The 26,279-nt window shown below is 42.8% G+C and overlaps 2 protein-coding genes across 2 annotated transcripts; one reads left to right on the forward strand and one right to left on the reverse strand.

The window, feature by feature from the left end:
• Window positions 1–1,087: 1,087 nt before the first annotated feature.
• On the forward strand, window positions 1,088–16,715 carry armc2 (armadillo repeat containing 2). The gene is made up of 17 exons (XM_041063754.1): window positions 1,088–1,305; window positions 1,405–1,477; window positions 1,858–2,023; window positions 2,724–2,844; window positions 5,827–5,894; window positions 6,560–6,667; window positions 7,697–7,881; window positions 8,025–8,127; window positions 8,338–8,552; window positions 9,195–9,340; window positions 10,511–10,610; window positions 11,663–11,996; window positions 13,841–13,963; window positions 14,098–14,211; window positions 14,553–14,685; window positions 15,709–15,863; window positions 16,120–16,715. The coding sequence occupies exons 1-17, from the start codon at window positions 1,088–1,090 to the stop codon at window positions 16,251–16,253; spliced, it is 2,496 nt and encodes an 831-aa protein (XP_040919688.1). The 3' UTR covers window positions 16,254–16,715.
• Window positions 16,716–20,272: 3,557 nt separating this feature from the next.
• Window positions 20,273–24,987, reverse strand: sesn1 (sestrin 1). Its single transcript, XM_041064135.1, has 9 exons — window positions 24,738–24,987; window positions 23,817–23,882; window positions 23,521–23,721; window positions 23,228–23,410; window positions 22,658–22,894; window positions 22,204–22,458; window positions 21,931–22,121; window positions 21,635–21,779; window positions 20,273–21,528 (listed from the first exon to the last, which is right to left on the reverse strand). The coding sequence occupies exons 1-9, from the start codon at window positions 24,837–24,839 to the stop codon at window positions 21,442–21,444; spliced, it is 1,467 nt and encodes a 488-aa protein (XP_040920069.1). The 5' UTR covers window positions 24,840–24,987; the 3' UTR covers window positions 20,273–21,441.
• Between the last annotated feature and the right edge of the window lie 1,292 nt (window positions 24,988–26,279).

Genomic DNA, 26,279 nt, shown 5'->3' on the forward strand with positions numbered 1-26,279 from the left:
CAGCAGCGACCCTAAATCAGCAATTAAGTCATAAGCCAGCGGCCAAAATATGCTAATACATGCTAATTAGTGCAAACATCCAGGTAAAATAGTGAGAAATTTACTTACCGAAAAAACTGCAACACAGACTCCCTCGACGGTCGGTTAGTACAGTCTACACTACAGCAAGCCATACTGTCACAAAAACCTATCCGAACCTATCCGGACACCTTCGTGGATAAACTCACCTTCAGCTCCTGTCAACCAACGGTTGACAGGAGCTGAAGGTACCCGGTGGCCTCTGCCTAACCCAGCCGATGCTTTAGCAAAGAGCTAACTGCCAGTGCCTGTCTATGGGGCTGTCATTCAACGTAACCACGCGCTAATTTATGTAAGAAATTAGGGCCCCCACAGTGTTCACGGAGGTGGAAACTATCAATAGAGACCGAAAACAAAAAATGTACCAGGCTGTAAACATGTTTTTTGGGGCTGTAAAGTTGGCTATTTTAACATGGGGGTCAATGGAAAATTGCTCACTTCTGGAGCCAGCCCCCAGCAGCAGCCGAAGAACTGCAGCTTTTTGAATGCGGAAGTGATCCTCAGTGCTGAAACCTACAACTCCCCCCTTGGTGATAGCCTGTACTTTAGGAAATTGTGATGAACGCTGTCCACTATTTCCTCATATTTTATAAATTAACCAATTAATCAAGAAAATATCTAGCATACCAGTTGATCATGAAAATAATCTTTAGCTGCAGCTCTGAATCCAGTCATGTGATGATACTAACACAGGTCATTCTGCTGGGCGTTGGGTACTTTTACTTTGGATATTTCAGTTACATTTTGTCAGTAATACTTCCATAATTTTAATTAAGAATAAATTTAAGGATTTTAATTTGGAAAGGAGTAATTATGTAGTGCAATGCTGCTACTTAAGGACCTGGATAGTGGATGTTTCATAGCAACCTCAGAAGCATTTCACACCTACTGTTCATTTTCTCTTTAGGCATTATCCAAATCAGTGATGCACCCTGCAACCACTCACATAATGAAGTCAAACCACTGAAGTCATTTGCAGTCTGTCTTGGCAAATGTCACAAAGGCCTTAATGGCCTCTATGGAGAGGAAACATGAGATCTGCAGCCCCTTCATTCCACGGCGCAACGCTTTGCTGAAAACAAGTGCCGAAATTATCAGTGAAGCCAGACAATCCTTGCGAGTTCAATCCACCCAGCGACCATTTACTCCCAGAGATGGACACAGGCAGCTTTTTGGAAAGAGCTCTGTTCGTGCCATTCATGACAACAGGCCTCCATCTACTTTTAGGTTAGTCACAACCTCAACTTAAATCCTTTTTCAGTTTGTCAGGTTCTGAGATCAACTGTCACATGTAACATGAAAGAGTAACCAGCCATTTTGTTACAGTCTTCATGCTCAAAATTTTGATGCCCCTGATTCAAGGCCAGGTTCAGGGATTCGCCTCTCTCCACTGGACCATGTAAGTTCCCTCACACATATGAGCACACTAAGTATCATGGTCTAAGTAGATATTAATATCCAGATTAAGGTGTTATTTGTTTGTGCATCTAATATTCTCAGTATTACTATGGAAACGTAATTCAAATTCACTGAAAAAAGCAGTAAATGGGATAAGGTGTGTGTATGCCTCTGTATGCCTACTTAGCATCAGCACTGGTGTTTTTACAACCAAGATGACAACTTATCTGGTTTTAGTAAATGGGAGAACTAAAAGATAAGAAGTAATGAGTAACAATAGTAATAGGATCTCTTTTTGGACATAAGTATTTTCACTTGTGGATCAAGTATCTGGCTTATTGTTCGCACCATCATGCTGCTGATATGTTTATGCTTTATCAGAAGCCAAAGTTTCCAGTCCTCTGTGATGCTGAGGATGCATTCAAAGCCTTTCCCAAACCCCCCGCTGACCCACTGGAAGTGAAGAAGGGGCTGGCAGGGGCACGGGCACGCCTTCTCAGGGCTGGATCTCTCACCACATTGCCTCCTATAGAGAGACACACAGATGGTAAAACTAGAAAAAAAATATTGATGCAAGTCTGGATCAATGGAGAAAATATGGTAGATAAAAGAAAAAAAGAAAAGGTGCACAGTTACTGAATGTATGACATAATTACTATTAGGTAATCATCCATTTTGTGCTTACAGTAAAATGCTAATGTCAGAATGTGCATCTGGTAAGCAGGTAAAAAATGAAAAAAAAAAAAAAAACAGCACACCATTTATTTTAGTCTTTGCATCGTTCTAAATCTTCTGTGAAGACACTTGCGCTAAAGCAGCTTTCTCAAATGGAAATGAATAGAGCCATTCACATGCTGACATTATACCTGATTTACATTCTCTGTGGTTGGGCTGGGTGAAAAACGAGATTTACTGCTGCTGTTTTGAGGGGGAAATGACTGCTCCCTCTCTCTCTCTCTCTCTCTCTCTCTCTCTCTCTCTCTCTCTCTCTCTCTCTTTCTCTCTCTCTCTATCTCTCAAACCTTTTCCTGCAAAACTGCTCTGCTGTTTACAGCAATAAAACAAATAATGGAGTTTGACTAAATTATTTTACCTATACACAAATATTATATGTGTGCAATGTGTGTTTGTGTATGAATGGGCATTTGTACTTTTGGTCAGTGAAAGAAGTAGAGATGTTATTGCAGCATACAGCAGCAACCTCTAACAAACTTCTTGCCACATCCTCTCTACGTGTTTTGCGACAGAAAGATTAAACCCAGGCCCGGGACAAAAGCAGCTGTCAGCTAAACAACTCCACAAAACAGAACACACCAAGGTCCACAGGGGCCCCCACAAACCAGGTCCACGCAGAACAGCCAGTGAAAGGTACGCTTTTTGTCCTTCTGTTTGACTTGCAAGATCTGTCCTTCCCTCTCATCTGCCCTCCCACCCTCTCCACTTCCCTCTGTTTGACTGAGGTGACAGTCCAACAATGAGCTGAAGATTTATTGGTACACAAAGGTTGCAGTGGTAGCCATTACTAGATGGAGTTTGTGCCTTTCATTAAATCCTCCTCCACCTCCTTCTATGCTTTCTTCCCTCTTTCTTTTTGCATAGCTCCAGTATATCGAATTTGTAGAGTTTCTGATGTGTATTTTTGTTCCTGTCTTGGTCCACAACTTACCCAGACTACTGGAAAGTGAAAATTGTAACAGAATATCTTAGTAAGACTGATATTATTATAATTGTTAGTGCTTTGTTCTGCACTTAAATGCACAACCCCTATTCCAAACGTTATCACTCTCAAATTGAATGGCAAGAGTAGACAAACTCAAATCGAGGGTATGTTACTAGTGTTGGCTAATGGTATTTAAGGGTTGCTATTATATTATATTATAAACACATCATTTAAAGAGTCGAAATGCTCATATCACATCTCTAGGCTGGATTCTGTATGGTCCAGGAGTTGGATTGTTCTTTTAATTACAACTACAGTGTATGACTTATGAACATTTTCCAAAGTGAAACATTTTCAAACCAATAATTTACTTGATCCAGAGCCAAAGCCCTTTATTCAGCTACCAACCCTGACAGCTGAATATATGGAGTCAGTAAGACCAGCAATGGTGTCACTACCTAATAGATAGAACAAATTCTTCAACTTGAGACATGCGACCCCCATTTTAAACCGTCACATACTTTACTGTACACTATATCCACGGTCACAGTTAAACCCAACTTCTTGGCGCGCTTCATTCCCAGTGAAACTGCCTCTATCTGTCATTACTATCATGTGTCAGCTTTTACACCTTCACAGTGCAGAGAGGCTAAAAGCTCTGCTTTTTTCTGTCGACCTCATCAGCTGTGTGTCAGCACGAGGGGCATAACTCTGAGCGTGAGGTCGGGGGCTGTCGTTACAATCCATCCGCCTATCGATTGGGTGGGGCAGCTGGGGCTATAGAGGGGGGACAGACCATAAAACACTTTTACAGGAAATCTGGGCTATCGCCCACAGCACATCCTCCTCCCTCTAAAGCCAAGTTTACACGCAATGTTTGTATAACTTGTTGCTGACACAGAGAGGTCCCAAGAGATCAGACTGTGGTCAATTTATGATTAAAGAGGATAAGTTTAAAGACTTCCCCTTCTTGATTAGTGTTAGGTCAGAGGTTTTGAAGCACTTTTCTTTAGTCTTGCAATGAACAACATAAAAGGTGCTTTAGACAGAGACAAGCAGAGTGAAAATTGCAGAGATAGTCAAACCAGAAGTACACTAACTGCAAGTGGAAATAGACGCAGCATGACAGATTAATATGATGAGTTGGATGAGATATAAAGATAGGGGAGATTAGACATCCACTAGGTTCTTTTTCTCCAATAAGCCGGAGCTTTATAGCTCCAAATGGCTCTCTATTAGATTTGGGTACCCATCTGGGCAAGGCTGGCAGCAGCGTGTGTTGTGACTGCAGTGCACTGGCCAGGCCTAAGACGGGGATGAGGTCATGTCTCAGAGAATGCAGTATCACACAAAGAGGCCTTATTATCAGGCTCTTAATCCTATCATACAGAGCCAAAGCCCCCTCTCTGACATTCACTGCAACATGCCTCCACCAGCACTCCCTGCTGCATATGCCCTGCGTGCCAGCTTATACCAATCACTAAATCTCCTTCAAAGTGAAAGTGCACTCTATAGTAACATCCACACACTGCAAACTAATGCTTGTGTCATCAAGCAACACCTTCTGCTGACACTCCAGTGGAATGAAAAGGAAACATTTTTGCCATAGCTGGGGTCATTTTCTGTCTCATACCTGTCAACAAGGCCGTGAAATAAAGCTCACTTGAGTGTTAAAGCTCAAAGAAATATTCCATCTTGACAGTCAGCCTTTTGTACTAATGTCACCTTAGAAACGTCAGGCGATCCTGATAATATAATAGTGATCACACCTTTCCATATTTTTTTAAGGTGGATTCACGCTTCTTTGTGGGATTTGTGAAGTAAATAGAGGTGATTAGGCTGACTCAACATACGCTGCTTGTGTTTATCTCTGTTTATTATACATTTTTTTCTCAGCTGGTCACGTAGTGATTAGTCATAAGGCACACTACCTGTCATGTCGCACAGAATTTATCGCAGCATTGAGCCATTCTCTGTGTGTGTGAGTGGAACAGTGCAGCCTTGACAGAGTCATGCAGAGATTAAGATACAACAGTCATATGCAGAGGGCAAGCCGCAGCACATAGCATGGCATGACACAGCGCGTGTTTTTTAGACCTCTTTACAGCAGCAAGACTGTGGCGACAGCTCACATTGACAAACCATGAACAGTTTGAACCAGACTGCCCACAAAGCTAAGATCTTAGTTCCTGTCTGTTGGAGATTGCACTTTGAGATGCACTATGGCGCATGCACACGCAAGCGCAGACACAAAGATTCACACGAGCACAGAGGCGTACAAGCAGTTACACACAAACAAACGGACAGACACATCTACGCACATGTTTTCATGTGAGTGCATATGTGCCTACATAGACACCCACATTACAGATAACAGCGCCTGCACACAAGTCTCAACCTCTGCTGCAACAGGGACACCTAGTGGCATTTGATGAACATACACCTATAGGCTTATATTCATAATATCAAGTCAGCAACTTTTCATTGAAATGCAATTGTTGTGCTTTGTCACAACAAGTCATCCTTTAGATCTTTTCTGAGCCTCTTTGTTCAGGTTTTTACTGTTATCCAAACAAACTGAAACTCCCAAAATCAGTGAAGTTTAACAAAACAAGCCAGTAGTCACGTCTCATCTCCAAAATCTGATGTAACCACACTCTTTGTGTTCTTGTGTTTCTTTGTACCAACAGTAGAATCATTCAGCCTGGTGTTGACTCAGGAGTTAGACCCACAAACTGCTCGACAGGAGGGAGAACAGGTATGTCCAGATCTACTAAAAGAACCTCACTGCAGTTATGCATATTTAACAGAAATGGTGCATTTTGTATAGCATGTTGAAATGAAAGTGTATTTGCAACTGTACTCAATGTAACATATCACTTATTCCTAAAATACCCAAACCCAAACCAGTGTAAGCATGCCGAAATATAATCGCACAGTATATAGTCCTGGGCCTAGAAATGTTGTTGCACCAGTAACATAGACACACCTCTCTCTATGTAACTGAACAAGACTTTGTCAAACTTTGATTGGGGTGTTGTTGCTAAGGGCCTAATTTCCACCACGCGAGGCAGCCAGCCAATAGCTGAGAGAGCTGTTGGTTTGTGCAACCACAGTTTCCTGCATCACACCAAGCAAGGGGGTATGCAAATGTTCAGCAAAAAAGGTATATGGTGTGCGAGAGACTGCAGACCTTTGCGTGCACAGACACACGTGTCCCATGCCCACATGTAGACTATTTCAGATCAACACAGAACCAAATCAGAGGAAGTTTAGCTGTAGATGGTGACCTTTCATTGTGGCATCAAACTTCCTGCTGTTTTATTTTAAGACAGTGAACTTGTGAACCATGCTTGCCACTTGTGCTCACCGCTTGCACTTGGAGGTGGTAATTGGCTAACTGCAATTCTTTCTGCACATCAGAGCTGGGGAATGGAGACAACACCACAAGCACAGAGGAGGATGCAGAGTCATTGATGTGGAATGATACGATCGGTCCTCTTCTCCAACAACTGGAGACTGTGGCTGCAGGTAATGTAACCAGTGCAAAAGGGAACCTCAATGACAAAGTGCAAACATATGACATATATCAGTCCTGACCAAATTCATTAATTTGACCCCGAGAACATAGTTTCTGTCACCCACTCCACTCAGTATATTACATTTTCCTTTTGGGTTCTGGTCTTTTTTTATTAGAACTAAGCTTCTCTTTTTAGTGTCTCCTTATTAGATTTTCAACCAGCAGGCTGAGAAATAGATTTTTTTAGCACAAGGAGATAGCCACAAAATGAAAAAGCACTGTCATTTCAACCACTGAAGAAAGGCAAACAAAACATAGTATTATGTTTGGCATCCATGCAGAATTGTCTGAGCCTGAAACTGCAGTCTGGCACCCATGAAGTGAAATATATGGCTGTAAATATTTTAACACTCTACAAATTTAATGGAAAATTCATTTGAAAGATAAATATTAAATATTTATTGTACCAAGTGCCTTCTGGCTCATGCATAAAACACCTTTCAGATTCAGTGGGAAATTGCAGCGAAGTGTTGAGTGTGAGACTACGGCCAACCTTTTTTAGAAATGGCCAAACCCTGTTATTTATGCAGGGAAAACATTTATTTTACCTCAAAAACAAGGAAAAAGCTCCACCCTCTCTCTTCCTCTGCGCCAAGATTGTAGCTGCCTGTTGCAGAATTGTTTCCCTGCATCAGACCATTGAAACTCAAAGCTGCTTCTTAGAAAAGGAAGGGGAATGTTGTTTTACTGCTGACCAAAGTATTATTGATGTTGATAATTTAACCTCAAGTTCCTCTTGCAAATAATAAATGTACACCCTGCAGAAGAGCCCATGTGTATTATACATACATACCACAACATATACAAACTATCACTCGTGTGTATTTATATGGATAAACACTTTGCCAACACACACACAAGTGTTTTCATTTTGGGATGTTTACTTTCTCTGTGAATGTTGGCCATGCTGCCCTGAACTTGACCTAATTTTTCTTTTTCTTTTTTTCTTTTGTTAAATATCCTCTTTCCTGCGATGCCAGGCAGCTCTGAGGGCTTGGTGGACCGTCTGTGTGATTTGTGTGACGGTCTCCATGGCACCTTGGCAGAAGCGGACATGCTCGGCCGACGCTGTAAGAGGAGGTCAGGGATTCTTCGAACACTGTTCCGCCTCATCGACCTCAACTCTGCCCAGCTCAACCTGCACATCGCCAAGCTCTGCCTCGCTGTGAGTCATATGCGTGTGTGTGGGTGCATGTCTGTCTGCATGTCTGCCACTAAGTCTCTATCACAAGGGCATCCAGGGCCCTTAAGTGCTTTATACAAAAGTTATGTGAAGGCCTTTTTTTTTTCTTGCATCTTTCTCTTCAGCTGTTTGTCAGTGGAAACAACCTGCTCAACATCTGTAAGCTCATCTTCCAGATCAGCCGCAGTGAAAGCAACGACATCCTCTTCCAGAACAACTCTATTATAGGTCAGGATGGTCAGAATAGTTCAGTGGTTTCCTATTCTGCATCAAATCCTGTGTTTTTACATCCATTTCCTTATTGGTTAATTTTTATCTTTCTGGTCTTAATTGATGCCATTTTTGTGACCCCTGAACCCTATCATTAAAAATGGCCAATGTCCCATCCAGTGTATATGTATGGTAACAATATATTTATATATTTTTGTCTGTGTCTAGACTCGTTACTGGGCGTACTGAGCAATGCGGATGTGTCAACATCTGGAGAAGCTCTTTTGTACTGCGTTGGTACTCTGAAATTTCTCTCAGGAAACAGTTCAATCCTCAGACTCCTGCTGGACAAGAACTGCATTGGTGTGGCTCGGAAACTTCTCCAGAGGCTTCACACAGTGGAGGAGACCCACTTCACTATATCAGGACACATCCTTGTACAGGTGTGACAGACTTGTGACGCATTTGATGGACAGCATCTAAAAGAACACAAAGTTACTCTAAGTCAGTATAAAGGAACAAAGTGTTAAATGTTTTTCTTAATGTAGTTGTTGGCTGATCTAGATTTTCCCACTATTAGACAGAAACATTTTTGTTTATGTCTGGCATATAAGCTGCTCCAAGAGCATAATGTTCTTAATGTTCTGCTGGCTTGGACATTTCAGTCCAGAACACACCCTGCTTCACTCTTCCAAAAATGATTGCCGTTAACCACACAAGTTGGCTCAAGCAGACATGTTGAGCCAGCGTATTCGATATCTAACACTCATTATGCTGTTAGAGGAGGGAAATAAGCAGACCATGACTTTCGAGAACTTTCAGTGCTGCTGTATGTTGGAAATTTCTGTTTCCCTCTTGTGATAGAATGATTTATGAATAGTTTCCGGTCGCTCTGCTGCATGGCGTCCTGTACAGGCCAGCAGCCAGCCTTAATGAGCATATGACCGACATTGTGTGCGAGCCACAACACTGACACGCAGTACTGGCCTAAATACAGACCCTTAAGGTACTATGTGTACCACTAGCTAACCCACACTCTCGACCCTTTCTTATACTTTTTGTCTCTCTCTGTCTGACCCCTGTAGCTGACAGCGACCCTGAGGAACCTTGCTGATCACCCTGATTCCCGTCCACTCTTTGTGTCCTTCTCTATACTGTCAGAGCTTTGCCTGGTGCTGCATCATCACGGCAAAGACCAGGACATCTGCACCAACATTTCCAGAATATACAGGTATCACACAAGCACTTCCATATGGTTATAATAATTTGACTCATTGTCTCACCCCAGTTGTGGTTTGGAGTCAAAATTGTCTTTGGTGTTGTGGATAATTTCTCCCTTGCTTCTTCTTCCTTCCCCTCTCCTCATCTCACTAATGTAAACCATCACAACCTGTAATGAGCTGAATCAAAACAGACCATCATTCACTTCTCATCCTCTGTTCTTTGTTTTCTCTTCTTTCTCCAGCAGTCACTCTCACTCTGCAGTAAATCCCCCCTTTATTTCACTCTCTTTCATGATGTTTTTGTATGAAGCTGGGTCTCACAAAACAAGAGTTATGTAACATTTATCAGAGGGGATGTGGTCATACATCTGTATTTGCATCTACACAACTGCAAAAACAGCTGTTTTCAGTTTTATGTACAGTTTTTAACTTTTCAGCTACACATTTCTGAATGCACAAATGACTTCTAATGCCAAAATAAACATACACAGCAACATTTTTAGTGCAAAGTTCAGTATAAATATTCAGTATCAGTATTCAGTATCAGTATTTAAAACTGTGGCTCATACTACTGTATGTGTGGTTCTTGAAAAAAAATGCATGGATACCTGACTTGAGCTCAGCTGTATCCACCCCCATCATACAACTTACTCCACAGATGAAGGGTACTTACTGAGCATGCTTCAGAATAAATGTTGTGCAATAAGTGCCAGCTGTACTTTTGAACTTTCATAGAGGTACATGGGACAATTGTTCGATGTAAAACCTGGCACACGACTTTGGCACGAAAGTTACCCAGTGACTCTTCACTGGCAGCAGGCCACTTCCTACAGGCTCAGTATCCTCTGATCTCAGTGCCTCATCTTCACATTCTGTCGCCAGGTCTCCAGCCTCAGTCTGTGAAGCACAAAATAGAATATGTTATACTTTAGTGTGTAATAAAATCTGTTATTTCAATGAAAAATGTAAAGAAAAAAATCTTCATGTTTTAGTGCTGATGAAATATTTACTATCTGAATGTTTTTGCCCAAGATAATGAATACAGGAAAATTAAATCCCAGGCCAGGCCTACTTATCCATTAGCAGTGCTGATTTAATATCTCCATATTTAGTCAGCAGAGCGGAGCAGTCAGTAAGTTTAATGGTCGGTGTTATTTGTTGTCCCCTCTCTTCCCCAGTAAACTCTCCTCTTACTCAGAGTGCCGCCTCGCCCTGGCCCAGACCCCCGACTGCTACCGACTATTTTTAGAACTGCTGAGCAAACATCACCAAAAACAGGTGAGTCCACGAGCCTCCTCTGTTTGCATGTGTGTGTTTGAGTGTGTGTGTGTGTGTATTAGAGGGACGTGAAGACAAGCTTTTCCAGTGTTCATAATTTAACTCCACTAAGCATGTTTACCTTCAGAGCAAGTTGTTTATGTACATGAAGTCCAAGCACATTTACGGGACATCGTGCCCATCTGCATGAAGCGTTCGTGTTTCTGTCTCTGCTCTGCTGTGTGTGTATGTGTGTGTTTTGACATTTAATCATCTCAAGAGGGGTTGAGTAAGTCAAGGAAAGGGAGGGAGGGAGGGAGGGAGGGAGGAGAAAAACAAAAAAATAAAGGAGCTGAGCCTGAGTGGAGTGGAGGTGATGCAGAGGTGGAGAGGAGGAGAGATAGACGCCTTCAAATACGCACACACACACACCTGACAGTAAGACATGTGATGAGCAACGAGTCCTGGGACAGCCTGTCCTGTCCTCATACCAATGTCACTGAACATTTATGGGAGAACTGACTGTGGTCCTGGCTCAACTGTTCTTCTCCCTTCTCACATCTGTTTACTTAGTAGAGTCAGGACACAAGTGTGACATACAGGGTGATACTTGTCACCTTTTTTCTCGGGAAGCAGGTTGAGGTCATTGAAAAGATAGGGTGTAGTTACACTCAAACACGTTTACACTGCTCCGAACCCTCTAGGGAAAATGGCTGACACGGATAATAGTGCTACTTGACAGGGCAGGCTCACTGTGCTGCAGGTGAAGTTGGTGTTGATCTTCAAATCATAAACACAGTCTCAGAGCATTTTATGTTGACTGCTTTTCATTTTCTAGTCAGAGACAAACAGAAAATGAATAGGCAGTTATTTTGATGGCTGACAAACTGCCTCAGTCGAAATGCTAAACATTTCCAGAGTCCAGCTTCTCAAAATTGAGTCTTTTTCTTTTTTTATAAATTGAATATCTTCAATTTAGTCTTCAGTCTGGCCTTTCAACCAAATTGGTTTGCTCTCATTCAGAAGCTTGAAAAATATTTGACAGATGCAAATTGACCACTGATCTCCCACAGGACCTTGTTGTGCGCCTTCTCTTCACCCTCGGGAACCTCACAGCCAAAAGCAACGATGCTCGGCAGCAGCTCTTTCAGTGCGAGGGCTGCATGGACACGCTCCTCCAACTGTACTACACCTACCAGCGAAGAGATGCGTTACCACACACACCCTCGCAGGCAGGTGGCCTCTCCCCCAGGAAAAAACATCCGGCTCCTTCCATGAGCACACAGGAGGAGGACGACGTGCTGGTGAAGCTGGTCAGGGTGCTCGCGAACATGTGCATCCACCCGGCTGTAGGCCCAGCTTTGGCAACCAACACAGCCTGCATTCAGCTTCTGATGGAGACACTTGGTGAGCACAGAGCTGGAGGAGCTCATCACCATCCTCCTTAAATTATTCACTTTTAATTTATATAGTTTTTATAAATGGCAAACAGCACAGTCAGTAGCAGATTAACAGCTGTAATACTCTTAGATTTGTATTTTTGTCCATATTGTATCTCTGTCACACAAAGAAAGCAGTGTCTGACAATCTGCAGTTCTGATAAGTTTAAAAATAGCTGTTTAGTGCATTGTAAGTACAGTACGTATCTGCTCGGTACCCAACCACTTCCCTTGTGCTGGGAAGAAGACATGACTTTGGTCGAAAAACACACTCCTCATTTGTCTGCTCATTCCATCGCTCGCCTTCCTCTCAGTGCTTTCTGTACAATACGCAGCACATCCTCTTTTGGTTTACCTGTTTTTTCAAGTCTGACAGAGCGAAGCACTCCACTGCATGAGCAGGATGTTCTGTTGCATCTCACAGCCGGTTTGTGTGTGTGTGAAATTCTCCCATGTGGTTGGATGGTTTCAGGACAGGTTGAACTGATACGCAGGTGGGTGTGAAAATCTCAATTTCTATGCTGCACACCTCCTACACATGCTTCACGACAGTTTGGAGAGAGAATTAAATAAACAAAACACAGGTCAAACTAGTGTAAAAAATCTTTTTTTTAAAAGATAGAGGGGTGTCTGACTGAAGCCAGTGAGTAAGATAGGAAGTAAACTAAGTAAGTGAAGACAGAAACATAAAAAGAGCAGTTGAAGGAGAATATAGAGCTGGTGTGACAGCTGGAGACAGAAAACAAAATCTCAGCAGAGGATGAAGGAGCAGGCTTGGCTGATCGATGAACTGTTTTCATCAAGTTCATGACTGGTTGCGCTGCTTTGCATTACTCTACTTTGAGGGAAGTAAGGGTTCGGGGAGGGGGAGGCACAACAAAGCAGCATTTCCAGTCAGACCCAGAAACAAAATTCTGTGTGACACAGGCGCCGGTTGACAGTGCAACCGCAATATCTGCGATTTATGACCGAGCACACGACATCTGCTGCTATATCAGGAACAGACTCGGTTTCCAAGCTGCTCGCAGTGTCACGGCTGCTTGGACTGGGTCACATTGACCTTTGTATGCAGCTCATGATCAAACTGACTATTTCAGGCCAAAATTAACCACAGATAACAGCTGCTTTTGTGATAATGTCACACTGTCACATCAGTGTGATGGAGCTTTAATATGCAAAAAGGCTGAAAACCCAGGGTGCTCAGTGTATTTCTGCATGTATTTATCTTATTTAAACAGTTCTATAAGTCTTCTATCTTTAAATGATCATATGTCTACATGACATTGACATTATCATATATTTCTACACTTGAAAATATGAAAACCAGTGCCATCCACTTTACATATGTCGCAGTTTTCAGGGATTAATAATCTACCCTTGCTTTATCTTCTCCCCTTCATCAACATAAAAGGAAGTGATGCTGTCACCTGGATTCATCTGGTTTGTTATAATCAGGCCAAGAACAGTTTACTCTGAGCTCTTTGTGAAAACAGGTATTCTCTACAAAGCAATTAAAGAAGCTTTAAATTATAATTTCTTGCACCACATTGAGACTAGTCAACAGAATGAGGGTCACTTCACATAAATGAAGAGTGAGCAGTAATATCTGAGGAGCATCAAGGCCTGTTCCTGTCAGCTATGCAGTGTGGATGCTCCCTCTGTTGGTTGTATTTTATACAGGAGGATTTTTAGGGAATAAGGCAAAAACTTTTTCGATATCTTTGCTAAAAGTAATGTTAATTAAAGGTTATTCTTATTCTTACTCATGATTATTTTCTTTCTGGTTTTTCTTTTCTGTGTGTGTGCACACAGAGTTGCGGTCTGTGCAGGAGAGCGAGGAGCTGTTGGTGAATGTGGCTGCCACCATCAACAACCTGTCCTTCTACCAGGAAGAAAACTCTGCAATCAAACTCAGTCAGCTGACCATCGCAAAGCGTAAGACTGAAAGAATGTAGAAATGAAAAATAAAAACAACAGTATCCTAACATTTGTTTTTCAATTTCTTTTTCAATGATCCTCCCCCATTTACTCCCTTTTCCTCTTTTCTCTGCTCACTCTTTTTACTTCAGTAATGTTGAAGTTGGTGCTCAGCTCCAGTATGGACGCCATGCTTGAGGCCACCCGTGTATATGGAAACTTGTCACAGTCCAAGGATGTGAGGGACTTTATTATGCATAACAAAGGTATATGGTGGACACACCTACAGACAGAAAAAACAGGGGACTACACCTGTGTCATAATATTTAAGCTATACTTTTGAAGTCAAAGCTGGCAAAGTGGCCATGTAAACTGTATCTTCCAAGCACTTAACTTTACAGAAAGCTGAGTTCTTAGCCACAGAACAGTACGCACCTCTGCATACTGTACTGTCATGTTTGGGCTGGACTTATCTGCAAGGCCAGCTACAGTCAGTAAAAACATGCCTGCTGACTCTGGCGATAGCAGCCCTCTTATCTTTGCCCTGCTTTGTCCTCGTCCGCTCGATCACTCTGTCATCTTTCTCTGTTCTCTCTCTCTCCCTCAGTGCACCAGTTTGTGGTGACGCTGCTTGACTCAAAAAACACTGAGATGTGTTTTTCAGCCTGCGGGGTCCTCACCAACCTGGCTCTGGACCCTCCCAGCCGGGTCAGTCTCTCACTAGAGGGGGCTGCAGCCAAGTAAGGACAAATGCACTTAAAGAGTTTAGTCACAAGAGTCCAATGAGAAGATCAATACCAGTGCATGAAAATGAAGGAGACTGCACAATAAAGTACAATGGTTTTATTATTATATGATTACACTACTGGCGTCTCAACCACACCTTGGTCTTTCTCAGGGCCTTGAGAAATACCAGAACTTGAGTGTGGTTGCAACATAGGTTGGGGCCTAATGTGTGGTCATTTCCATTTTCATACATGTCATTACCATGACCAGCACCGAGATTCTGCATTCACCAGACCTCTTCCTGCATGTCCATCCATTCAATAGCTGGAGCCAGACATCTTTTAGCTTAGCTTAGCACAGAGACAGAGAGAAACGGGGGAAACACCTAACCTGGGTCTCAGCACAGTGAGCCAGTGGGTTATGTGCCACGATTAACTTTTCACAGAGCAAGGCTTGCTGTTTCTCACTGTTTACAGTGTTTGTGCTAAATTGGTATCAATCTTCTCATCTACCTTTACACAAGAAAACAATTGAGTATATTTCTCAAAATGCCAAACTGTTCCTTTAAGTGTTAACTGAGCTACAGCTTTCTGTATTTTTGGCAAAGGTAGCTTCCCCTTTGCAACAAAGAGTAATCAGGGTTTTTTGGGAAACATGGTCTTCATTTTGACAAACATGAGCACAACAACTCCACTGGCATGAACAAGATGCTACTAATCATCTCAGCCTTGATCTAATTTGTTCACAGTAGTTATACAGCATTCTAATTACTGATTTGTCAATTTAGATTAATTTGTAAATTTTTAACACATGGGACTCAAATAAGAACAGATTCTGTGAAATTATCTTCTATATATAATATAAACTTATCAGTTCTTATTTCCCCTTTACACTCTCACACACACACACACACACACACACAGCCGTCTTCCAGATGTAGGTCCAATGAAGTGGAGCTAATGCCCACAAACCTGCCGGTCATGTGAATCCTGAACCCTTGAGTCATATGATGTGTTTCCGTGTGTGTATGTGACCAGTCTGGTGGACTGTCTGAGAGACTTCGGACCAGGTGATTGGCAGCTAGCTGGGCAGGTTTGTCAGGCATTGTGGAACCTGATCTGTCGCGATTCGGAGAAGCTGCTGGATACAAAGGAGAGAGAGTCCCTGCTGGAGGTCCTCACTATATACTTAGGTTGGTGTTATTACCAGTCCTTGCATAAGAAGGGAGGGAGGCATGCTGGAGAGAACGTGCTCTTACTCACATCAGTGGCCCTCAGGGGGAAAGGAGGAACACACATAGTCACACTCTCACAAACGTAATACCTCAATAGTCACATGTGGGAGCTGCCTGAACACAAATCATGTCACTTTAAAGTACTGAAAATAAACGTGAAGCCTCACACTGCCCCCTCTCATCCTCTGTCCACTATTTTCTATTTATTTCTTAGATGGAGAGGAGGCTCTGAAGTGCATAGAAAATGAAGATATGAAGGATTTTCACAGGGCATGCTGGGAGTTGGAGTTCTTACCTGTAGCTCAAAAACTGCTGAAGACCCTCCAGCCTTCGGACCTGACAGCCTGACGCTCTGGGACATGGAGATAAGAGTCACGTTACCATAGAATTAAATCCTTTATCCTCAATCAAACAATAGAGGATCAGTTTTTACTTCATCTTATCAGAAACAGTCACCTCTTGTAAGTTTAAAAGGTCGCTGTAAAAGTTAAATAGTTGCCATCATGATAGAGCAAGCAGAGTTGGTCAGCTTGAATTGTGAATTTCAAATACTTCCACTTTTTTTTAAGTCAGAAGAATTATCAAAACACCAATTATTAAAACATCTCAGAGTGCTGCTGCTGCAGCGTAGTGCACCTCCACTGTCCAACCATACTCTCAGGTGTGTTCCCAGTGGTTGTCATTTAGTAGAATGACCATAGACTGTATAAAACATGGACAAGCACCCGTGACGTCACCCACTGGTTTCGTGGAGTCGGTTTTGTGACCAAACCATTGGCATTTGAGCTGCGCCATCTTGGATTTTAGTGGGAGTGTACTTTCCATGTTTGGCGAAGAGGCGGTTACTCTACGGGTCAGCCGGGCTCAGCCGGCCGAGAACCCGGTCACTTCGCTCGGAGCAACCGAGCTAGCCTAAGGCTAATCAGCTACACTAACAAGCTAAGCGGCAGCTACACGCAGCTACATCCACCACACGACAGTCCCCGAGTCCAACCCGACTAGCTCGACCACGTACGACCGCGACACACAGCATACAACAGAGATCATAATGTTGCTGCTGTGTTTTAAACATGACTATTTCAGATAGAGAGGTTATATATATTAAAACGTTAAAACATTATTATTGTTATCATTATTAATGTTAACAATAAAAATAACGATAATAATATATTAAAATGTTTAATATTTAAAATTTACCGGCTTTCACCGCTGCCTCCATCCACTATCCACTTACAGTTACAGCAACACACAAGCAGCAGCAGCCACTTACTGACAGAGCTGCTCTGTCCATGCAATGTCGGACTTTTTAGACATAAAAATGAGACGAGCCAGTATTCCCGCAATAAACGGACTCTCAGAGCACAAAACACACTGCAACAGCGTTCCTAACATTAGCTGCTCCGGTGTATCAGCAGCGACCATAAATCGGCAATTAAGTCATAAGCCAGCGGCAAACTATGCTAATACATGCTAATTAGTGCAAACATCCAGGTAAAACGGAGAAATTTACTTACCGAAAAAACTGCAACACAGACTCCTTCGACGGTCGGTTAGTACAGTCTTCACTACAACAAGCTATATTGTCACAAAAACCTATCCGAACGCTGCAACACACTGCAGCCCCTGTCAACCTCTGGATGTAGCCGCCTAGCTCAGCCGATGCTTTAGCAAAGAGCTAACAGCCAGTGCCTGTCTATGGGGCTGTCACTTAACGTAACCACGCGCTAATTTATGTAAGAATTTTAAGCCTAAATAACACTAAAACGGTGGTGGTACAAAAAAATTCACCCCCCTTACAATGTTCACGGAGGTGGAAACTATCAATAGAGACCAAAAACAAAAAATGTACCAGGCTGTAAAGTTGGGTCAATGGAGAATTGCTCACTTCTGGAGCCAGCCCCTAGCGGCAGCCGAGGAACTGCAGCTTTTTGAACGCGGAAGTGATCCTCAGTGCTGAAACCTACAACTCCCCCCTTGAGAACGATGGCTAAATACTCGTAATTCAAGCTGACTATTGATGCTGGTTTTCATGAGTGATGAAGCTACTGACTTTTTACAGCCATTTTAAGGCCTACAAATGGTCAGTGTTTCATAGTCAAAGTAATAGTTTTTTGGTTGAAAAGCTTTAAAAAGCTTTAACGGCTGATAAAGGTAATTATGCAAAACACAAAGCAGACTGAGCCTATATGAAATGGTAAAAAATGCATGTGAATGTGAAAATCACTTGGATGTTTTTTCTCAGTTCTTCTCTAGAGACAAACACCTTCATTTCCATCCATGTAGAATTTTTACTTATTTGATTAACATTTGGTAATTCCTTGTCATAACAATACCAACAGCCTTTTTTTTTTTTGGTTAACATTTTTAACCTTTTATGCACTTTCTCTCCCATGAAGCTCGCTGAAGCCTTCACATGTACAGGGTTAATTTAATACAAGTTCTTTGCACATTTATATATCATATTTGGTCTGTTTTGTAAGGACACTGTGTTATTAAGATAGCTAAATACTAATGTAGTCTTCCTGTAGTCTCAGATGAACAACCTGGAATTGACCTCATAAGCAAATCTTTTATTGTCTATGGACTGTGTGACATTGGAACTTGTTCATAATAAAGCACAAGAAAGCAGGAAACATTTTGCTTCTCAAAGCCTTTATTATTACACAGATATGGGGCCAGGCAGTGCTTACAAGTTACACCAAGTAGCCTAAAGTACAGCATTTCAAAATCACATCATTATTACATCGAAACAGATCAGAAACGGCACTTAATGCAAAAACCCCCGGTGTCAGTTCCCCAAGATCTCACACAATAGTGACCTTAAAACAACAACAAGACAAGCCAATGTTTCAAAAACCCCTAAACAACTTATTAGCCAGAGCTAACAACAAAAATTGTTCTCTACACAGAATTTCTCAGGTTGATATGAAAGACAGTTGGCTGGCTGATATCTAGGTTGCTCAATACATGGTTCCTATGCCATTGATCATCTGGGAAAGCCACCAAAATGTGAAGGCAGTTTGGTCAGTGGGGATAACAGTGAGTTTCTGCTGGTGATTGTGTTTTGACAGACAGGCTTCTGTGGCCTCGATGGGAAACACCCTGAAGTTCAGACAGATTACCAGCCTCACAAGGAAAGTCAAGGATTTTTCCCAGTGAGGCATGACGTGGAGGCAAACAGGAAAGCGAGGTAAGGTGTCCTTCAAGGAATTCCCCCTTATCTCTCTCCAAATGTTGGTCAAGAGCAAAGAGAAACTTTGACCTCGACCAGACCTCTCGAGCTTATACAGTAAAATGAAATTCACATGAAAGTCCCTGGACTGCACTAATGACAAACTGAACTATACCCCTGAGTTCAGCTTACTGTTAATGAAGTCAGCTTTGTTATCAAAGTGTACTTTGGAACAAAAGGTGTGAGAATAAATCTCCATGTCTTTTCATGAGTCATCTTTTGCATAAAAGCACTCCCATATGCTTGGGTTATCTAATTTCCTGTCCTTGTGCAACTGAGCAGTGGAAGGGAGCTGATGGTGACAGTGATTGTGCTATGACTGTTTGATTCCTGAATTGTGTAGGCTTCACCACATCTAATACAATCTCTATTGATGAAGCAATTAAGTCAAATTGTTTAAGAGAAAACTACGAATGATACACAACAATTCAATATCATAGTTTATTTTTTTTTTCATCTTTTTCATATAATTTCATATAAAAAAGTGTCAGTAACTGACATCAGTCAGAAGTTTGAAAAAAAAAAAACAAAAAAAAAAAAACCTCCACTTCCTCTCAAACCACTTCCAAATGTACCATTCCTTAATCATCATCACCCTCCTCCTGCTCCTTATCTGGATATCACTCATTCATCTGTCTGATTCTCTCAATCCAACCTCAGGAGAACGCAGTACTTTTCTGGTTTTAGTAAACAAAAAACAAAAAGGCAGAGGTTTCACACCTCTGTTCAAAATAAAATTAAAAAAAAGCTGCTTTTGCACTGGTTAGACTTCCCCAGCAGGGAAATAAGCACAGCTACAACCTTTTGCGCTCGACAGCTATCGACCGCAGTCGGCCCTGTGTGGGCGAGCCAGGTCCCCCAGCAATGGGAACACGGCAGCCCGGAAAGAGTCTCTGCTCACCAAAGAGCACTTCTTATATGTTTCATAGAGAAAAAAAGAAGAGGTATTCATTTACTGGTAAAATTCACAATCCAAAGCTTCGAAGGTGTTAGGGCGACCAGGCAGCTGGGATAAGCGGAAGACAGATAATGTGTGGTTAGGGCAACCGGAAGCAAATCCCTCCTGGAAAACCTGGTTTCTAACTTACTTTTTGATTAGCTTTTTTTTTCTTTTTTTCCCCCCATTACCAGAAAAATAAAGACATCATCATCAACAAATGATAACAGTTATCTCACAATAACAGAGCTACAGCAGAAGCAAGAAGTCTTTCCTTCAAAGTGCCTCGCTTATTTTTTTTTTTTTTTTGACACATGAAATTCAAAGACGTACTTATTTTTTCTCTGTCATTTGCGTGAAACACACACATAACATCCACACCTCAGTCATCAAGAACACAGAACACATCCACACGTGTACAGTCAAACTCAAAAAGGGCTCAGACAGTGTTCTTTGAGTTTCTTTCCACACCTCTCTGGTTTTCACACACTCCTTGGATTAGCTTACATTGACATTTGAGATTTGGGATGGGGGTAGAGGACAAGAGGAAGAAGGGGGTAATGCAGTGGATTTCTAATGGATAGGGGCTTAAGGGATATAATGGGGTTGGGGGGGTTGGGTGAGGGGGTGATTTGGGGATCAATATGACCCCACTGAATACAACATGGGAGCAGCAACATCAGCAACACTGTGCTGGATAGTTCAGGCACACGTTTAAAAAAAAAAAAACAAAAAAAAAAAAACAACAACACTGCCCAAAGTTAATGCTTCCATCTCCACTAACAGCAACCACATCGACGACATCCACTTCTCTTAATACAAAATGAAATAAAAAGATATTCAAGAAACTAAACAAATATAACAGTGACAACAGATTCAAAGTGCAGACACTTTGTGGCTGCACAGCTTTCTGGGGATTTTTTTTATGGGTCTTCACTCTACCAGGAGACAGAAGAGATTGGCAACCAGTGTGTTGCACGCTGGAATACTGAAACGTCGTCCTGGATGCCTCCGGTGTCAGTGCTCTGACCCGGTACAAACTCCCCAGCTGAGCAGGAGTTTGCTCCAGGTTGTCCTCTCTCGGTCACTTTTGGCACTGCAGGCAACTTGAACTGAGTTTGTGTATCCACTTGTAGTTTGAGATGACTTTTCTTCAATGGTTCTCTTTTTTTTCTTGCTTTCCATTTGTTCTGATCCTCTTCTAAACATCCATCCAACAAGCAAGACTTTCCTCCACACATCTCTTCCATATTTTTGTTGAACCCCCCCCCCCCTTTTTTGATTTTCTTTTTTTTTTCTTGAAGTGTCCCATAATGAGCAACAACAATGACAGTAAAAAGACAACGATAAAAACGCCAAAAAGCACTTCATGTCATGTAGCGGGTGATCGCTCTCAGAGCGTATAACAGTTCTGCTTGCATTCGCGCTTCCATAAGAAGCAGATTAACGTGGACCTGCAGGGGACAAAAAAGACAGTCTTTAAACACTGTACTATAATTAACCATTCTGACATTGCTGCAACTAAGTCACCAGGTTGGAGGATTCAGGATTTCATCTCACCTTCTCGGAGTGCTGAAACTGCCTCCAAAAACTCTCATACATTCGTTTGGTGGTCTTCTCAGGACTACACACCATGGTCTTAATATAGATCTTAAAGCTACGGTCAAGAAGCTGGTTTATCTCTCCGTAATCATAGTCATCATACCTGAGGATCACAGAAAACCATAATGTTAGACACAGTGGCAGCGGTGCTGACTGAGCACAATAGCACATGCTGCAAAATAAAACTTACATCACACAACTAGAAAAAAAAAAAAAAAGAACTGCCTCAGCTTTCTGGGTATCCAGCGACTGACCTGATGCCAAACATGCAGTGAATGTAGTTCCAGATGGCCCTACGCAGCATGCTGGTGTCCACATCCTTGTGTGTTGCCATGGTGTTGTAGGTCAGGTTGTAGGCCATCTGGAACTTCTCGTCCAGCATCTGACCTACATCAGGATACAGTCGGTTGACCAGAGAGAAGCCATGATCCTCCCAGCTGTAATCCTGGAGAAAACAGAAGCAGGAAGTTAACAGCAGATCCTCTCAGCGTATAGTTTTCGAAATTCAGACAGTATTGAATCTGTACCTGCACTCTGAACGTGGGCACGTGCTCCCCCCTCCTGGAGAAGTCCTTGTAGCCGTAGCTGGGGTCCTCAAAGTGTCGGGAGATGTCTCTTGAGGGGACGCACTCCTCATCCTCCGCCATGACCACCAGCATGCTCTCTGTCTTCTCCCTTTCGAAGCGAGTTGCCATCTCCTCCTGGCTGGCCTCCTCGTCATCGCGGCACTCCTGCAGCTGCTTCATGCGCTCCATCAGCACCTCCACCTCGCCACACACCTCCTACGGAAACAAAGATCAACATCCGCGGTTACTAAAGAGAGTCGTATCTTCTTAGCATCTCAACACACAGGATGTTAAGTGCAGGGATTTTACCTGTGGCCTGGATTTAAGTTTCACACACTAGTAAGAAAACCTTCACATGCTCTCACTTTTATCTCTAAAGCTCACTGCGCACACACGCTGTCCCTTTACCACTCACCTGGTTGCCAAGTGGGTCATCAGGGTGATAAGCATGACCGTTGCCATTGGCAATGTCACACACGCAGTACTGGCTGAGGGAGGGGGGTCTGAAAGTGTGTCCACCGTCGCAGTGAATCTCGGGCGTGATGCCGCAGCCGAATGTGAACGAAGCGAGGGAGTGGTAGTGTGTGAGGAGGACCACGGCGTGGATTAGCTCTGCAAGGGACCAGCTGTGTTCCTCAGCCTTCAGAAGGCGCTGGAAAAAATAAAGGAAAAAACTTGTGAGTGATGCTGAGCGAAGCCAAATTATGACTTCAATAAAACTGACCTTTTAGGAAGTGGGAAAATATGTTTTCACCCTTCAAATCCAATTTATTGTCTCTTCGTTTTCCTGCCTCACCCCTATTGCCCTCTGCCCCTTCCCCAACCCCCACCCCATCTCTGTCAACATATGTCCACTGCTTAAACTCTCAAATCCGTTCAAGTTATACAGCTGCAGCTATACGCTCACCTCCACCCATGATCTCAGACTGTTACATAAAACTTTTCACATCCACATCCACCCTCCAGACCATGCCCGTTCTCTCACCTCGATGTGTTCCTTGGTGAGAAGCCAAGGTCTGTGAGCCAGGATTTTGTTGAGCTCGCCGAGCTGCTGCAGCTTCTGTGGTGCCTCATTCAGGCCGTTCAGCCACTTCGAATCGCCCCCGACCTGGAGGAAGTCGTTCACATGCAGGTTGACCAAGTAGGAACACTGGTGTCTAGCTGCCGCCTGCAGGACCAGGAGATAAGAGAGTGTTGACCACAAGGTATTTGACTACTTGACATAAAAGCGGAATCATGGTTCATTTGGGAATTAACAGAGGATGGATATGATCATACCATGATGCCGATGTAGTGTCGGTAGTGCAAAGATAGGGGTCCGTCCATCTGCAGCAGGTAGTGCTGCGTCCGGAGAAAACTCTCCAGGTACTGTGGGTGGAAGCCCATCACCATAGAAATGTTGTCCAGGCGACCGAGGGCTGCAAACGCATCCTCAAATATTGACTGTGTTCTGGTGTCCACTTTACTGACTTGAAGAATCTGACAAAAACATCAAATTAAATATATTAAATTTAGAAAACAAAAATCAACCTAGTATTTAATTAATTCTAGCAGGATGACAGGCTGTCCCCTACCTCTTTTTCAGGGATAAATCTGCTTGGTCCGTTACCTAGGGGTCTTGGGATCCTTACTCCCAAGTCCTGTAAGACAAAAAAGGAGAAAAAGATGCACTTTAATTGACACAGGAAATCAGAGGAGAAGCTTCTACCTTCAACTGCGCTCATCACTTCTCATTTCCACTGTCGACGCTCTACTGTCACTCTATTGCCTCCCCCAGAGTGACAAATCAGAGTCGCTTTGTTTGTCTGACACCAGTAAACCAGACGAATTAATATTGGTCTACAGAGGAAATTACAAAAAAAAATGCGATTTCAGGTTTTATCCGCTGTAGAGGCAACATGCAACTCTTTGCGTCTCTATAAACTGATGCGTAAAAGCAGCATTAAACTCCGATGTTTCATAATTAATGAGACTTGCAAACATGCAAAGCGACAGTTTGCCCTCATAGAAAATTAAACACAACGCAACATAAACCTTTACATTGCCTCTATTATGCCCTGTAACTTTCCGCTCCTTGTCGAGACATGTCTAGTAGCGGACACTGTCCCGCAGCGCACAATGAAGCAGATGAAGTGGATGAATGAATGACCACAAAATGAGCATTATTCAGAAATGACACCGCGTGGAAAACATCCCTTTAAATGTCTCTCTCACAATGTCTGCGTCTTTTGAACTGAAATCGTGAAATGAATCAAACCCAGAATCGATTTCTAACCCGATGGCCGCAAACTCTTCTGACTCGTAAACAAGCCCGGACAAAAGACCGCACTGCAGCTTGTTTGTTCAAAAGGAGAAAGAAAAACACATACACATGTCGCCTGAAAACATCAATGATGTGACACTGTCTAAAAAAAGCCAACAGCAGACTGAAGCTTTAAAGACGGTGCGTTTTTGAAAGAGTGCTATTTGCTCCCTGAGCCCTTTCTTTCTCTTACCTTTTTGCTGAGCCGTTCACAATGGGTACATATCTTTAACAAGCCTGTCACCGCAAGAGAATTATTTTCCACGTTTTCTGCCGGTCCGACCGCGTGCCTCATTTCGTGCCCTCGCTTTAAGAGGTATATATTTATTTTATTTTAATTTTCTTTTAATCGTCTCCTGGATGGCTGTTTCCTCCTCTCTTTGTTCCTTGAGGCACTGGGTAAAGTGCTCAGCAGTCAGCTGTTGCAGCCCCACAGCAGAATACCGTCCTCTCTCGCTCATACATTCGGTAAATAAGTCAAGGCTCGTGCGATTGACGCGCTCAGCGGCCAATCAGGTGGCGAAAACAGCCTCCCGGCAGCCAACGGGCGGCGGGAGGAGCACGTGGGGGCGGGGCCAAGTGTGAGGAGAGAGGGGGGTCCTAAACGTGAGCAGAGAGAACAATCCCCCCTCTAAGAAAACATCACTTCTCTCTCCTTCTTTTGTTCCCTGCTGCCATTGATCATGATTGAGTTTACTGTTATGCATTGCACTCTGTATGCTAAATAATGGCAGCAATCAACGTAGCGTGATTGCTGCTTGATTTTGCTATCCAGTCACTCCAATCAATAATAAAATCAGTTATCCTGATATGGAGAGACCACCGTGCAGGAATATTTGAAATAGTTTTCTGTAACACTGCCAAACGTGCCTGGAAAAAGCAGGCATGTTTGGTGCATTCAGTGGAAAACAACAACCCAAAGTCAGCTGTAGCATGCGACAGCAAGTTCCCCTTAACTGAGCCCCAGCTCTCCTTGGTGAGCAGCAGAAGAAGGTAGAGGTCTGGTGTGCAAAGATCAGCATCAGCATGCAGCGAGATGGATAGCCGCAGGACCTGCTGCAACAACAACAGCCCTTCAGTTAGTGGTTTTGCACCACAGCCTATCAGACCACAGATAATGCCATTCCTCCACCAATCAGCCAGGGCTGAAGGAGTCCTTTAAAGCCAAGAGGAAGCAGAGATAAGGAAGGCAGCTCTTATGGCTTTGTTTATCCCAGCTTGACAATAACACGTTCATTTGAACTGTGTATAACTCGTTTATCACACCACTGTGGTTAGAAAGTCAATAATTACTCAGAATTATATCGGATGAGATGAACTGAAAACAGTAAAATGTGCTGCAAATTTTACATTACAGAATAATATCCACCTTATTTCACTCAGGTAAGTCTGTTGAGGAAGTTTAAGGGTAAATTCCTGGTAAACAACAGATTTTAAAAAGTTGTATTTACATGTAAAAGCACATGCGAGTTGAGTGTTGTTTCCTCTGTGGATTGCCAGAAACCACATTACAAAAGCATCCACATATTAGCCACTGTGCACAGACACACACATGTACATCTGTTCATCAAGTTTCTCTGATTTCAAAATAACACGTTTCCCAAGCAAAGATTCCACAAAGACTCATTTCATGGGGAGAAAACTACACAATACTTTTGACTCTTTGTGAGGTACTGTCCTTCTTTCAGCTGAGCCTTACTGCAACAACTCTGATTGTGTAATTGTAAGGGTGAAC

This window comes from Toxotes jaculatrix, chromosome 19 (genome assembly GCF_017976425.1).
Source record: "Toxotes jaculatrix isolate fToxJac2 chromosome 19, fToxJac2.pri, whole genome shotgun sequence".
Taxonomy (NCBI): domain Eukaryota; kingdom Metazoa; phylum Chordata; class Actinopteri; family Toxotidae; genus Toxotes; species Toxotes jaculatrix.

Coding starts and splice junctions, on each gene's coding strand:
- armc2 (XM_041063754.1), top strand. CDS start 1,088: ATGGCCTCTATGGAGAGGAAACATGAGATCTGCAGCCCCTTCATTCCA. Junction 1,478..1,857: donor GCCTCTCTCCACTGGACCAT/GTAAGTTCCCTC, acceptor ATGCTTTATCAG/AAGCCAAAGTTTCCAGTCCT. Junction 8,553..9,194: donor CAGGACACATCCTTGTACAG/GTGTGACAGACT, acceptor TGACCCCTGTAG/CTGACAGCGACCCTGAGGAA.
- sesn1 (XM_041064135.1), bottom strand. CDS start 24,839: ATGAGGCACGCGGTCGGACCGGCAGAAAACGTGGAAAATAATTCTCTT. Junction 23,883..24,737: donor GTGAACGGCTCAGCAAAAAG/GTAAGAGAAAGA, acceptor TTTGTCTTACAG/GACTTGGGAGTAAGGATCCC. Junction 21,529..21,634: donor AGTTTCAGCACTCCGAGAAG/GTGAGATGAAAT, acceptor TGTCCCCTGCAG/GTCCACGTTAATCTGCTTCT.